Source organism: Canis lupus, chromosome 27, assembly GCF_011100685.1.
Source record: "Canis lupus familiaris isolate Mischka breed German Shepherd chromosome 27, alternate assembly UU_Cfam_GSD_1.0, whole genome shotgun sequence".
Lineage (NCBI taxonomy): Eukaryota > Metazoa > Chordata > Mammalia > Carnivora > Canidae > Canis > Canis lupus.
In genome coordinates, this window is record NC_049248.1 from 1,986,121 (window position 1) to 2,002,380 (window position 16,260).

Consider the following 16,260-nt stretch of genomic DNA (forward strand, 5'->3'; position numbering starts at 1 on the left):
ATAAAGAAAGATGAATGGTCTATGTATACAATGGAATATTACTCAGCCATTAGAAACGACGAATAACCACCATTTGCTTCAACGTGGATAGAACTGGAGGGTATTATGCTGAGTGAACTAAGTCAGAAGGAGTCACAAACATTACATGGTTTCATTCATTTGGGGAATATAAAAAATAGTGAAAGGTATTATAGGGGAAAGGAGGGGAACTGAGTGGGAAATATCAGAGAGGGTGACAGAACATGAGAGTCTCCTAACTCTGGAAAATGAACAAGGGGAGTGGAAGGGGAGGTGGGGGGGGGCGGATAGAGTGACTGGGTGACAGGCACTGAGGGGGGGCACTTGATGGGATGAGCACTGGGTATTATACTATATGTTGGCAAATCGAACTCCAATAAAAAAAAATACAGAAAAACAAGAGTTTGGGGGCTCAACCAAGGAAGCCACCCAGGCATCTCAATATATTAGGAATTTTAAGACAAGGACAGCAGAGCATTTAAAGCAAGCTCAGAGCCCTTCTAAGGGGGAAGGTACAAGTTGCACACCCATGAAGCCCTGGGTAACCCTACTTTCTATAACATTCTCTTTTTATACCAGGCAGAATGGTTTGTTTATTTATTGGGTATTCTAGCTCTGGACCCAAGGTGCCTGTATGTAAAACTCCTCTGTCTATAAGTTGAGTGACCCTGAGCAAGTTATTCAAGCTCTCTGAGCCTCAACTTCCTTAGCTATAAGATAGAAAATGATACATATAAAGTATCATAGAAATACCCAATCAGCCAGGAGGCATAGAAATACCCAATCAGCCAGGAGGAAGCCAGTTGATTGAGAAGTGTTCTGAATGATAACCAGTGATTAGGGATTATCTGTGAACTCAGTATCTAGGAATAATTTTACTACTGGGAAAAAATAGTCAATATGTGGATATTTCTGTATTTACCCTAGGGACTATTCTGAGACTTGTGTATGGCCGTAGGAAGTCAGTTCCTGGCAGTGAGGAGAAATTATTGGTAGACATCTATGGGGTTCACACAGGAAAAACTTTCTAATACACCACATGTTGAGACTATCTAATGAATTCTCCATCTTCAAGGGCATTCACGAAGGCTTAACAACCATCTTGTCAAGACGCAGAGCAAATTTATGTATTAGGCAGATGGCATTCAAGTTCTCTTCCATTCCTGAGATGCTGTAGATTCAGTGTAGTTTCAGTGTTTCTATTCTGTAACTACAATGTCTAATTTTATTCCTTCCATGGCCTTCCACCAAATCAGCCCTTCTGTCTTCCCTTCTTTCCCCTTCAACCATTTCATTCCAGCCAAGTGTACTTATAGACTCGGGAAGCTTAAAGTATCTAGAATTTTTCTTCTCTTTTTCTACTGTATCTGTCTTAAGGTATCTACCTTCTCCCATCCCCCAGTGCCTTCTATTTTTATTCCTTCATTCTGAAGTTAGCTTCATGTAAATCAGCTTCAGGAAACCTATCCTGATTAATGAGTTGGGAAGGAAGGTACCAGGAAGTAAAGGTACAGAGCAGAGATTTGGAGAACAGTCCTAGGTATCCCAATCAGCTCTCCCAGGTTCTCTCCAACAGTGAGTGACTCTGGGCAACTTACTTAATATTCCTGATCCTAGTTAATTCATCTGAAAAATTTTCATAATATTAGTACCCACTCCACAGAGCTATTCTGAAATTTAAATTTCAGAAATTTAAATTTCAGGTATCTAGCATCCAGAGAGTCCTCAGTGAAGAATGGCAAGTGTTTTACTGATGTCCATCAAAGGGCATTTGCTGATGGGATTCTGTTCCTACCTTTCCTTCAGGTTCCAAGAGAAGTGTGTGTGTGTGTGTGTGTGTGTGTGTGTGTGTGTGTGTGTGAGAGAGAGAGAGAGACAGACAGACAGATACAGAGACAGAGGCAGAGAGACAGAGAGAGCCTCTCTGAAAGAACCATACACCTTTTAATGTTTGTCTTTAACCCTATTTTAAAGATTGTCCACCATGTTCATGCCATGATGCTATATAGTAAGAAACTTAACAAATGCTTCTTCCCTACAGAAAGTTAAAGAACATGAGGAATCAATAGAACATAAAACCATCTACCATTGCTATCTTAAGGATACCATTAGGTGGTAAATATTAAATATGTGTAGTTCATTTTAAATAATATTTAACATATTATGGGCACTAAAAAACAGAATTGATCTGTGAGCAAATCCAACAGTGCTATAGTTAACAGTACCCCCCTCACAAAAATAACATGTTACATTAGAGGCCATCTGGATTCTATTTCCCACCCTCAAGCATCTCAACCTCTGCTTTTCCCCTTCCTCTTTCCCTCCTACCAAACCATTCATTCTGTACCATTCTGGGACAGTTAAAGACTCACACAGCTCAGACCCCCAAGTCATGACTCAGGGAGCCACTCAGTTTGACTTCTACTTTTTTCATTTCAATAGTATCCACAGAAATCAGGAATCCCTTCTCTCACTGGAGAGTGACAGATTTTACTCCCTCATTAGGCAATGCTTAAAGGACGGTTAGTTAGTTAGGGACTTGGAACTGCTGTTTTAGCTGGTTTCAGTTTATTTGCATGTTTGTAAGAGAGTTGGACTAGGAAAGAAAACCCAATATGATGGCGAGGGAAAAGCTCTATCTTTTGTTTTACCATCATAGCTTTACTCACATGTAAATTCGAGTGCTGTGTTTTTAAAATCAGATTTGCTGTGTATTAAATTGAGTTCTCTGTCTCTGCCAGGTATTGGTCAAATTGAACTGAGTTTTCTTCTCAAATTAGTTGAGTCATGCTTATTAAGATAGAGAGACCAAATTAGCTCTGTAAAATCAGCTACTGTCTTGTGTAATGCCCAAACTTGGCTGCATCTCAATCAATGGATCAAGTGTTTGCCCACAGCCTTGAATTTCATCTTTCCTCACTTCTTCTCTTTTATCCCAGCTATTTTCTCAACATTCTACCTTCCCTTCTACTATGAGTGGTGTGCAGGAGCCAACTCACACCAGCTGGTGAGAGAAGATTGTAAAATTTTCAGAAATACAAAATTTGAACCAATTGTTAAACATAACAGGTATTAAATTATTTAAGCTTACAATTAAATAGGTTACATAAAAAACAAAAGGGAGAAGCAGTCAAAAACCTCATTACTTCCTGACCACTTTAACTACATTCTTGGAGTTCTTGGAGTTACTTACATTTGTGTTTGTTGAATGGTGGAAAACCATAGGCTACTGAGCATCTCTTCCCTAATCTGCATCCAGTGGCGTTAGTGTTGCTATGTGAAATCAAGTCATAGTGAGATATCTATAGCAGGTAAATCAACAAATGTTGCATATCAGCCTTTGATGTGTTGTTTTGTCCACTGTTTGGACAAGGGGTCTGCAAACTCTGGCCAATGCCTTGATTTTGTATGGCTCTTTAGCAAAGAATAGTTTTTATACTTTAGAGTTTGTGAAAAAATATTCAGAACCTCACTTTCTTAGAGACGTTAATATTGTGTTGTGTCAGTCTAGAAGGCAACCTAAGGTCTTTCTGATTTGTTGTGCTATGTCTTCCAGGCAAGATGTGAACCTCCAACTGGGCTTTTCTTGCTTTTTTCTACCGCCTTCCTGAGAGTGAGGACTCTGGCATTAGGATTTGACTGACAACTGAATTTCATGGAGCACAAAGCAAATGAACCCAATCATCTTGCCACCAGACTCACATTAGCTCCACAGACCCAACAACAGTAAAAATACGTTTTGATTACTAGAAGCATTAGATAAGACCAAAAAAAAAACAAAAAACAAAAAAAAACAAAAACACCACTTCACATCACAATGGTAAGTGGATAGTTGGCAATTATCCAGGTCATTGGATCAGTGTAAGTAGCCAGACCATTCCACTCCCCTTCCTCAAAAAAGTCTGGGAGCTTAATGATCTACTTTGCCAAGATTAACTGGGAAATTACAGAATCTGTGTCCTTTTATTTTTTAAGGGTGAAAATTCATCTCTGATGAATTCATTTCATCCTGAAATCCATAAATGCTTGAGAGTTCTTGAAGGAGCTGTCTTCATTTAAGCCTGCGAAGCATCACCTGAATTCTTTAGATGTTTACCAAGATGGCAGTTCAATTTCAAAGCTGAAAACCAGCAGAAGAAAACATTTCTGTTGCTCTGACTCCTTGTCCTTTCCCCAATGTGCTCAGGGTTTTGATACCTGGCATCAGAGTCCCACCATCCCAGTCCAATTTAGGCCCTCAGTGTCATCTATTTCTCCTAATATTACCCTGTCTTCAGCCCACCTATTTTCTACATTGTAGCCAGAATTATCTTTCTGCAAATCAGATGTCACTTCTCTCTTCAATTGCAGCCGGTTGCCTAGAGGATAGACTTTCAATACCAAAGTCCAAGCCATGTCCAGAAGACTCCTAAGCATGTAGCTCCAGTCTATCTAGAGCTGTATCCTTGATAAGTAGAAAGCTTCTAAATCAATGGTTCCCAAACTTTAACATATATTATCTGGGAACTTTTACAAATCCTGATACCCCAGTGACACAACACCAATTAAATCAGAATGTCTTGGGCTGAAGCCAGCATCCGACATCTTAAGTAGTGCCAAAACTATAATCGTATTTTGGTCACTCAGATTCCCTGGAGGACCAGAAATTGTTCTTACAACTTTTACTTATGTAATTTTATAAATCTATTGTGATAGTAAACATGGTATTTGTCTGTATTTGATGTATCTCCTCCATCAAACTTTAAGTTCCTGGAAAGCAGGGTCTGTTTTTAATTTTTGTCATATTAATGATATTTAGATAGTACTTGGCAACCTAATAGGAGCACAACAAACATTTGTCAAATCAAAGAACAGATGGATGAACAAATAAATAAATTATATCAAGTGGGAGACATTAAGCAGAATGAGGTTTAAGAAGCTTAATATAGGGCAACCTGGGTGGCTCAGTAGTTTAGCGCCGCCTTCCGCCCAGGGCGTGATCCTGGAGACCCGGGATTGAGGCCTGTGTCAGGCTTCCTGCGTGGAGCCTGTTTCTCCCTCTGCCTGTGTCTCTGCCTCTCTCTTTCTCTCTCTCTGTCTCTCATGAATAAATAAATAAAATCTTTTTAAAAAAAGAAGCTTAAAATAAGGAATACTCTTCCTTATTTAAGAAACAAAGCCATTCATGTCATTTTTTAATAAAGTGGATCATTTTAAAGGATGGAGCAGCCCATTTGTCACTGAATTGATCACCATAGTCCTTAATAAATGATCATGGTGGAGAGAACATTGCCCTGTCTAGTCCTGTTCTGTCATTACTGTTATTATTAAGTACTTGATATGGTTCAGGTGCTTTAGTTGTATTTTCTCGTTTAGCTCTCAACAACAATCCTACAAAGTAGGATTCTTTAAAAACCTCATTTCATAGAGAAGGAAACTGAAGTTGACATGGGATAAGGAATTGCCCACACTAGCTGAGCCACATTCAAACCCAGGAAGTTTGTCCTTGGCACAGAGGCTGCCAACCAGGCTGCCCAGTGGCTCTCCAACCTGGAAGTAGTTAGACTCATTTCAAGGAGATTTACCAGGGCCCAACCTGAGAGTTCAATTAACTTGTCTGTATGAGCCCTGGCCATTGGTACTTCTTTTAAAATGCCCTCCGGCAATTATAATGTGTAGCCAGGGTTGAGAACTTCTGCTCTAGGCTCTCTCTACTCTGAGTTGATGTAACCTCACAAAAGCCACTCTTTTAGTTTTCTTCCCTCCAAAAAGTGGCTGAAATGACTTATCTTGGCGATAATTCAAGCTTGAATGCCTAGGAGTGATCCCTGCTCCTCATCCATCCCTAACCTCAGGAATGGGCAAAGAGGCAAAGAGAAGGCTCTTGGGATCTCCATACGTGGACTTCCAGCCAGCCTTTGCCTGGATTTTTTAGCCCCCACTGAAGGAAAATTGGAGCTATGACAAGCTAGTGCTATAGTTTATTTCATGAAATGCAGTGAAGGAATAAGAGCGGTATATAGCTCCTTGGAAAGAATAAGAAAGAATAAATGTAGCCCATCGAGTATACCTTGCTAGCCCTACTTGAAGATGATCACTCAGCACTGGGGAAAGAGAAAGTGTATAGGAGAGTCTAGTGACTAGTAAACTAGCCCTTTCATAGCTGACAGTGGTCTCCTCTGCCCTGTCAGTGTGACAAGTGTGAAGAAGTAGAGAATACAGTCTCGGGAAGGGAAATTCCTAGGGAGCAGAATGAGGGAGGGCTAAAGCAGATGAAAATTGCTGGTAGTTCGAGTACGTACTATTCATATAGATGAATACTCCAGCCAGGACTTGGTAGTATCAAAGGAGGAAAGGACTGCCCTTGGGAGGGTCTTACTTAGTCTGCTCTGCTCTAAGGCCAGAGGGGATCAATGTGGCTTTAGGATATGCTGTCTATAGCACTACTCAGACAAGTCTCTACTGCCTCTCTAAGACCAAAAGCTCAAACCACCCAAGAAAATTCCAAGTGTAAGAATGAGCAGGGCCCAGTCTCTCACTCTTAGGGCCATTCCACCCTGGTCTGGTCCTAAAGAGAAGATGTACAACACCTTCATTTTGTTACTCTTGGCAATTCACTTAAACCAAAGGCTTTTTGTGCCTCTGCCATGTGCTCCCATAGCATCCTAAACTTTTTATAAAGCACCAACCCCACCTGATTGTCATTACCTGTTTGTGTGTCCATCTTCCCAGTTAGACTCTAAACTCCAGAAGGGCATGGCATGCTTGTCTTGTTCACTGTAGTATTCTCAGCTCGCAGCTCTATGCCTGTCCTATTATAAGAGCTTACTAAATGTTCACTGGGTGAATAAATGATTAAATGTAAAGGCTATCTGACAAACGAATACAGCAATACTTGCTATCTACTTCACAGGAAACTAGTGAGACAGGAGCTGCCCTACTTATTACAAGAGCTCTCCCAGTTTAGACTAATCATGGCTTATTTAGGTTAAACATGTTTGTTTACCTGACATTTTCTTGTTTTATTATAAAGCCCATATAATTCTTAACAAAGCAACTAAAACTGAACAGTGGGTTCAGTGTTTGCAGTTCTTTGAAAATGTATTAATACTTAGGGCCCTCAGAGGCAGCGACCCCATAACAGTGTGAGACAGGCTTGCTGGGGTCATAGCCACTGCTCCTAGGAGTCTCCATAACAGCAGCAAAGGTCAAAGCCCTGCAGAAGGCCACTTATTACCAACAGGAAATATAGAAAAAAAACACCCGGCCCTTTAATCGTTAAAATACCTCGAGGGGAAAAAAAAGCTGTGTTATAATCAGGCTTTATCCGCAGAGGAAGTAGAGCCTTCTTTGGACCCTCAAATCCTGATTTTAAAGCCTCATACATCATGATTATATCAAAATCCTTAAAGTGTTTCTTTCAAAGAGCTCTTTCAAGAATACTCACAATTGTTACAAAAATAAATGTTATTATCCCCTATTACAAATAAGAAAAACTGGTCTGGTTTCTATATGATTTCTCCTCTAATCACAGAAATAGGTGAAAACCTAGGGATGCTGATCCCCAATCCACAAAGCTAGTACCACTGCCAACCTGCCTTACTTCCAAAGACAGTACAGACCCTGAGAGCACTCAAGACTCCTGCAGTACACCAGAATGTAGACCTATATTTGCAATTTTATATATAGTGTTTCCTGTCCCCAAGTTCCTAAGGACATCCAAGAAATAAATCAGAGGCCTGGCAATAGCGATAATGTTAAAAATTAAGAATCACAACCATTAGCAAACTAAAAAGGGGTAGAAATAATTCTGCACTTTGCATTAGTACATTTGTTTACCATACACAAGGTGCCTTTATAAATGATAAAGTGCTAATTCTCATTCTGCATGTGTGACTCTCTTGTCCAGAATGTAAATCCTGCCATAATCAAAAGCAATGGCCAATGACAAAACATTGAGAGTGCCCCATCTTTGCACCAGGCACTTTATATTCTAAGCACTTTACACACATTATATGATTTAGCTCCCACAACAACCTGAGGAGGTACATGCTATTATTGTTCTTATTTTGTGGGTGAAGAAACTGAGGCCTGGAGCTTAATAGAACACCCAAGTTTACATAGCTAGGAGGAGATGAGACCAAGATTTAGATCTGGGTCTCTCTGACTTCAAAACTCACGTTCTTCATCATTATACATACTCTCTCCCCCCAAAAAAGAATTATGCTGCTATGACTGAATTACATTCTCCATAGGTTAGGGATATTGAAGAAATCCCAATCCCAGAAAAATAAGTCAGTGAAAGTTACTCAGAAATACTTCTGATCATTAAGGTATCCTCAAAGCACATGGCCAAAAAATCAGTGACTTAAAATGATACTAGAGTAGAAATACAGGTCAAATCCAATTACAGTGGATCTCAAAGGAGCATCCAAGCTCTTATGGTATCCTGGAACTTGATTATATTAAATAGTGCCTGCTTCAACTACTAAGGGACACACTGATCCTCCTTCCCTTTCTCCGAATTCTGGCACCTGTCAATATATCACAATTTAGCCCTTGGTTATATATTATGTTTTATTGTTCACCATTTTTTCATGTATGCTTAGCTTTTTTCCTCAACTAGATTTTAAGTTCCTCGAGAATAAAAACTAGGCTTCATACTTTGTTGCCCTTTCTAATTCATTATGTGCTTATAATGTGCACAAACCAGGTGACAACTAGATGTGTTATTTATTGACTTATTTAACAAAAATACCGGAGTTGGCGACCTTTTTCTGCAAAGGAACTGAGAGTAAATATTTTAGGCTTTGGAGGTCATCTGGTTTCCGTTGTAGCCACTCAACTGTGCTGTTCTAGGGTGAGAGCAGCCCTCTGGCTGTCTATCAATACACTGAGTGTGACTGTGCCCCAATAAAACTTTATTTATGAAACAGGCAGAGGGCTAGATTTGGCCTGTGGGCTATAGTTTGTCAAACCTAATAGAGACTATACAAGACAGGCTTGAGGGTCCAGGCTGGGAAATGTTTTAAAATCTCAGCATTCTCTCAACAGATTCTACACCGCCTCCTCAGGCCTCTAACCCATTTTTAGAGTACTGGCTCCTGACTAAGCCAAGTGTTCTTCCAAACCCTCTTACCTTGGACTTAAGTTTAGTTCAGCACAATATTTTGCTGTTCATTTTCCTTTGGGGCTTCACACATCAGTTTAAAAAGAGAAAAATCAATCACCGAGTGGAGAGCTGACATGGTAGGTTGTATTGATTATAAGTAATCAGAAAATCCTTCAAATGTATTCCATCTAGGACTCCCTGACACTTTTTTCCGACTGCTTCCTATAGACTGCCATGTAAATCGTCAAGGTAACTTGAAATAGGTATTTCACCTGGATTAACAATCTGCAGAGAGAGCTGATCACCTTAAGTGTAGCAAGGGTAAATATTCCTTCCTCCCAACAGTGACTGTTTTTCCCTCTGAGAAGGAAAGAGCACAGAAAATGAAGGATGACACCCTTTCTCTTTCTTGATTATAACATTCAGCCCTCAGTTTTGACATAATGTTAATAAGTCCTCAATACGCTGCTTTCCTGACCTAATTTCAATGTGCATCAAACAGATTGTTCATTATTGTTTCTGGGCTCATCGACATATTGGTAAAGACTGCAGCATTTGAGATGACTGGAGGTGGTTCAATAGCTAGCCACGCAATCTGGAGTGGGGAAGCATCCTAATTCAATCACTTTATCCCACAGAGAATTGAAGTGGCCTGCCTAGAACTGTGGATTCTACCCAAATCAAATAATCATAAGGTCATCCCTCGACGGTGTTGGTAGTGCCACAGTGAACTGGCTGGCACCACACACACCTAGGTAACATGAGAAGCAACTCAAGTTTGCTGTCCTAATGCAAAATCCGCTAACAACCTCCCACACTCCCACTCTGCCCCAGGACAAAACTTTATGTGAAATTGGCCACATTCAGTATCAGCTTTCTGAATCATGACGCAGAGCTGCCTGTGTTTGCAGAGACATGGCAGATGGTCTATGCAACTTCCACGGTCCCTTCCATGGTGCACTTGCAAAATGGAGATTTGTCTTCTGCTGTCTCAACACACCCTTTCCACATCCTGCTCTCCCTCTTAGCATTCAGGTGCTGAAACTCACAGACGTTAGTTACTGCAGTGGTCTTGTGTTTTAAGCCTGTAATCTCTTCATGTGGAATTAAAGGCACTTCTCATGTTTTAACATGGTCTAGGCATTGGGAAGCAACTAGAAAGACATCTTTAGTGCAGAGGTCCTCTGTGCCCACTAAGCCTGACCCCTGACAATGAGGTAAAGTGAATAGGTTTAGTGGGACTGGCGGAGAGAGGCAAAATGAGATTAGAAGAGAATGTGTATGTGTGGTCTCCCCATTCCAAAGAGCTCCAGTTACCCCAAGTCCACTCCAGGCCAGGTTAGCAGAGGTTTAATCCAGGCAGTGGCTGGGCCCAGACTGGAGAAATTTCAGGCTTGAGCAAAGGCTCACCCAACAGGTCCCTTTCTTTCCCACATCTGCCCCTTCTCATTCTGCTCCAAGGCCCTCTGACAGCTATTTCACATCTCAGCTGCTTGCAATCTCATGGAACAGACATGTATTTACTATATTATTTATTCCTCTGTTTTTGAAGTTTTTGATAAGTATGTTTTAGCTCACATTATCCATTTTATAGAAATCCTGGGAATGAACTGCCTTGGGAATTAACAAGCTCCTTGTCAGGACGCCTGGGTGGCTCAGTGGTTGAGTGTCTGCCTTCGGCTCAGGGCATGATCCAGGAGTCCTGGGATCAAGTTCCACATCTGGCTCCCTGTGAGGAACCTGCTTCTGTCTCTGCCTTTCTCTTTCCGTGTCTCTCATGAATAAACAAGTTCTTAACAAAATAAAAAAAAATTAAAAATAAATTAAAAAATAAAAACAAGCTCCTTGTCACACAGAACTTTGTTGAGACGAACTGAACAGTGGCAATGTAATTGGACAGGAAGGATCCTTCTGGGCTTCTATTAGAAATAATAATAACAAGGGCACCTGGGTGCTCAGTTGGTTGGGTGCTGAACTCTTGGTTTCGGCTTAGGTCATGCTCTCAGGGTCTTGGGTTGGAGCCCCTGAGCTCAGAGAGGAGTCTGCTTATCTCCCCCTCTCTCTGCTTCCCCTGCCACGCTCTCTAAAATAAATTTAAAAATCTTTTTTTAAAAAAAGAAATAATAACAATGATGAAACTAATGCTAATGATGATGTAGGGTTGTTTTTTTTTTTAAGATTTTTATTTATTTGAAAGAGGGAGAGTGAACAAGAGAGACACAGAGAACACAAGCAGTGACAGACAGAGGGAAAGGGAGAAGCAGACTCTTGGCTGATTGGGGAGCCCGACATGGGGCTTGATCCCAGGACTCCAGGATTATGACCTGAGCCAAAAGCAGACACTTAACCGAATGAGCCACCTAGGCGCCCTTGATGATGTAGTTAGAATAGCTTTTCTCATTTGCAGAACATTTCCTAGATTGTAAATCTTTTTCAAGTAAGCTAACTTGATCTCATTTATTTCATAAAATTGGTAGGGCAAATATTAGTTAGGATCCCCAAGTTAGGGACGCCTAGGTGGCTCAGTGGTTTAGCGCCTGCCTTTGGCCCAGGGCGTGATCCTGGAGTCCCGGGATCAAGTTCCACATCGGGCTCCCTGCATGGAGCCTGCTTCTCCCTCTGCCTCTCTCTGTGTGACTCCCATGAATAAATAAATAAAATCTTAAAAAAAAAAAAAAGGATCCCCAGGTTAAAGGTAAGGTCACTTGTAGGTCACATAGATAAAAAGATGTTATTAAAGTAGTTTCCCTTTCCTCTTCCACTGTATACTGCTGTCTACAAAAGAAATGAACCATGCACTGAGAACAACTGGTAACAAGCTTCAAACCATTTCCCTCCAATAGGAGAAAGAGGGCATTCATTAATTCCTTACTTCTATCATCTTTTAGTACAAAATTCCTAGCAAAAAGGACGATTCATACAGGCAGCACAAGCAAACCATCAGTCATTTAAGTCATTTTAGAATCACAAACTCTTAGGGGGCATCCTGGAAGCTCCTCTTTCCCCTCCATTCCGACACATTCTACTCTAGGACAAATGCAAAACTTGGAGGTCATTTACACAACAAAGAGCACTAGTAAAGCAGACTGTGTATTTATGTTTCAGATTGTTATGCCATAAAAGTCAATTTATATTTATATACAAGCACTCATACATAGCTACAAAACCAAACATTTTCGTTTATATCTCTATTTTCAAACAATTGAAATATAGTATGTTCAAACAATTACCTTGATGGATTAGGTGGTGGATTTTATCTTAGTCATTTCAATAGTATAAAAATCATAGACCTGAACATTATTTTTTATCACATTACAAACTTGTTTTAAATTCTAGTATAGGGATCCCTGGGTGGCGCAGCGGTTTGGCGCCTGCTTTTGGCCCAGGGCACGATCCTGGAGACCCGGGATCGAATCCCACGTCGGGCTCCCGGTGCATGGAGCCTGCTTCTCCCTCTGCCTGTGTCTCTGCCTCTCTCTCTCTCTCTCTCTCTCTCTGTGTGTGACTATCATAAAAAAAAAAAAATCTAGTATAAAACTTTAAATACCAAGTGTTGGCACATGTTTTATCTCATAATGACAATTATAAAATAATCATGAAACCCCAAAATCATGAGTAGCTATTCAAGGTATCATAACGAGACTTCCCGAAACACAGTGGAAGTATGCCAGCACCGTGGAAGCCAATGGAAGTTAATGTCACATGGATTAAAAAAGAATTAGCCTATTATGAATGGTCTTTTACTAACATAGAGCCTGCAGCTTGGTATGTTTGGATAAGTAACAACGACCTGATTTTACACAGGTTATTTAAGCAGAAAGTTGGCAGAAGTCTGTCTTCATCCTAGAAGATTGGAGCTTTAAGATTTTCGGGGAAAAAGGAATTTTTGAAAAAGAGAACAAAGCTCCGTGGTCCAGTAATGAACAATATGGCAATGCTGGAGTCACTGCAACATTATGGTTTTGTTTTTTTTTTTCTGTGTGACTTCTAATCCTTGTTTTTTCCCTTTTCTTTCTTTTCCTTACAATATAGAAAGTTTAAAAAAAAAAAACTTCCCATTTTTTTCTCTCTTCCTTTGAATGTAAATTCTGAAAGATCAGGACTTGTTATTGTATGCTGTTTTATTCCAACTTGGATTTCAGTATTCTATAAGTCATAAGCTCTAAAAAAAAGAAAAGAAAAAGAAAAAGAAAGAAAGAAAGAAAGAAAGAAAGAAAGAAAGAAAGAAAGAAAGAAAGAAAGAAAGAAAGAGAAAGAAAAGACAGGGCAGCCCCGGTGGCTCAGCGGTTTGGCGCCTGCCTTTGGCTCAGGGCGTGATCCTGGAGACCCTGGATCGAGTCCCACGTCGGGCTCCCTGCATGGAGCCTGCTTCTCCCTCTGCCTTTCTTTCTCTCTCTCTCTCTCTCTCTCTGTGTGTGTGTGTCTCATGAATAAATAGATTTTTTTTAAAGGCATTAAATGAGTAAATTCAACTAACTCACGGTTTAGTTCAATAGAATAAGCATTTACTAAATCTCGATTCACAAGACATTGGATCAACTATTAGGGAGCCAACTAGGGTGAATCTATGTTTCCTGAAATATTGGGAAAGGTAGACTTTATCCATAGACCCCAAGACTCAAAGGCAAATTCCTTTACAAAAGAAATGTTAAACGTTTGCTAAAAACTTTTAACAAAAATGTACATCCAGTTATGCAAGCATCAGACCGACAACATCCTCGAAGGTTTAAAGACCAAATCCCCCATCACAGACTTTCTAAACGCCGACCGATCTCACCAGAAAAGACTTCAAGTACTGAGAAGCTGTCCAACTCCTGGTAGTGGATATGTGTTCCCTAGGCTTCCATTTCTCACTTGAAAGCTCAAAAATTATCATTGTCAACAATAATTGCTCTTGTTTTCCTGGAAGTGACAGATGCATGTTATTTATTTTTGAAAAAATGTCTATGGAATACCTGTCTGAATAACCACGGTCCGTCCATCTTTCTTCCAAGTAAGAAGAGTGTGCCGTGAATATAAAAATAAATACTAGTTCAGCTTGCACCTCAAGCACAGCAGCATTTTCCTGGAGACAAATAGAGGGTACTCCCGCGTGCAGCACGTGTGCTTTGCACACACTTGTGGTTTCTTCAGACAGGACTTAAAAAGTGTGGGCGCCTGGGTGGTTGAGCCCCTCGCTCTCGGTTTCCCCGGGGTAGTGACCTCAGGGTGACGAGGTGGGAGCAGGGCCTGCGCTGCTTTGCCCGCTGCGGGGGGGGGGGGGGGGGGGGGGGGGGGGGCGCTCAGTCTACCCCACCCCGCCCCTCCCCACTCCCCTGCACGCTCTCTCAGAAATAATCAATCTTCTAAAAGTGAGCCAAACAGTTGGACTCTAATAAAATCAGGGATTTTTGCTACTTCACCGAGAACACCCTCCAGTGGCCCGGGCTTTTAGTGTCGTGCCCTGCCCGGCCGGACTCACTCGGACACCTGTACTCTCGCTCACCATTGGTGCCGGTGTCAACGCGGTGAAAGAGGCCAGCGCAGCTCAGCAGCGTCCTCAGAGTGGTTTCGACCTGGCAGGGCCCTGAAAGGGTCTCGGGGATTCCCGGGGGCTCGAGAACCAGGGTGTCTGTGCATAGGGAGATCCCAGCGCCCTTTCCCCTCAGTTTATTAATTCCTTGGGCTTATTTATTATTGGAGGTTTGGTCACTGATCAAAGACAAGACAGGCCAAGGCGTGCAACGCGTCCGAGAGGGGCACCTGCCGCGCCCGCTGCTCCAAGGCCCGCAGAGCGAGGAAGCGGCCCTCGCGGAGGGGAACCGGCTTCAGCCCCGCAGCGCTCGTCGCGGGCGGGCTTGCGGCCATCGACTAGTACTGCCTCGCGCGTGTCGCGGCGGTGGGGGCGGGGGCCGGCTGGAGAAGCGAGGCCGCCCCGGACCTGCGGCCGCCGCGCGGTGTCGGGGGCGAGGCGGCTCGCTCGCTCTGCGATCTATTGAGGGTGGCTTCCGACAGCGCTGGCTGATGCCGGGGAGGGAGGGAAGATGGCGGCCGTGGCGGCTGGCGGCCTGGTGGGGAAGGGGCGCGACATCAGCCTGGCGGCCCTGCAGCGCCACGACCCCTACATCAACCGCATCGTGGACGTGGCCAGCCAGGTGGCTCTGTACACCTTCGGCCATCGGGCCAACGAGTGGGTGCGTGCGGACGCGCCGGGGCCGCGCCGGCAGGGCGAGGGTGGGGAGAGAGATCGCCAGCCCCGGGCCGCGACCGCCCGCGCCCCGCCCGCGCCCGGAGGGCTGCAGGTGGACGGAGACGGACGGCGGCGGAGGGCGGTGGCCGAAGCCGTGGCCGCCGGGTCCCGGCCGGCCGCTCGGAGGAGCCCCCGACGACCCGCACGTGGGGAGAGCTGAGCGGTCGGGGGCGGGCCCGGGGCCGAGGCGGGGGCGGGGGGGGGGCGCCCCGAGGCCGGAGGACCGACGGGCTCCGGGAAGCGGAGCCGCAGCCGGGCGGCGCGGGGAGCCGCGCTGTGGGGAGGCGGGGGCTCGGGTGGGCCGCAGGGGCGGCTGACGCTGGCGACTCGGCGACGCCAAGTGGGAGGCCCCGGCAGAGGCGCGGGGGCTGGGCCTCGCCTGCCCCGAGGCTGGCGCCCCGGCGAAGGGGGTCGCGCAGCCTGCCCGGACCGACGGGCGCCCGGAGCCCAGTGCGCGGCCAGCCGGTTACTCGGCGCCCTTCTCCAAGCAGAAACCCGGTGAATAGCCATGGAATGAAATTGGACTTCCTCGCAGTTACAGTGGGGCAGGGGCCTGAAACGCCTGAGTCCTGCTGCGTGAGGTTCTGTGGCCCCCCCACCTGAATGCAGACAGACGTAGTTTCTCTTTTCCTCATACGGTTTTTGTCCCAAATAGTAGTCCGTTCGTTATATAACCCTCCATCATTTTAAAACAAGTTACAAAACAGTATAGAGAACTGAGCGCGAATGAATGGATTTCAGGGTTTTTTCTTAAAGTATATTTTCCAAGACATCAAAATTCAATCAAGGAAAACACGCATTTTGAGCAAATTCATGTTTTTTTTAACATCTGCATACATTTACATAGCCTCCTTATTGCTAGCGTACATCTTGAGCAGTCTGTAATAAAAAAATTCACCTGAAAATCATAAACAAAAGTAAA

At 43.4% G+C, this 16,260-nt stretch overlaps 2 protein-coding genes across 24 annotated transcripts in view; one reads left to right on the top strand and one right to left on the bottom strand.

Moving 5' to 3' along the window:
- The window catches only part of CACNA1C (calcium voltage-gated channel subunit alpha1 C), a 747,770-nt gene that overhangs the window by 698,521 nt on the left and 32,989 nt on the right, over positions 1–16,260 (bottom strand). The gene's annotated exons all lie outside the window — the stretch shown is intronic.
- Positions 15,098–16,260, top strand: part of DCP1B (decapping mRNA 1B) — a 53,888-nt gene continuing 52,725 nt past the window's right edge. The window contains exon 1 of one of the 4 annotated variants that reach the window (XM_038576313.1): positions 15,098–15,282. In XM_038576313.1, the coding sequence (XP_038432241.1) occupies positions 15,133–15,282 (150 nt within the window). In that variant the 5' untranslated portion in view covers positions 15,098–15,132. The remainder of the gene's footprint in view (positions 15,283–16,260) is intronic. The other 3 variants (XM_038576312.1, XM_038576314.1, XM_038576315.1) reach the window with 3 other exon arrangements.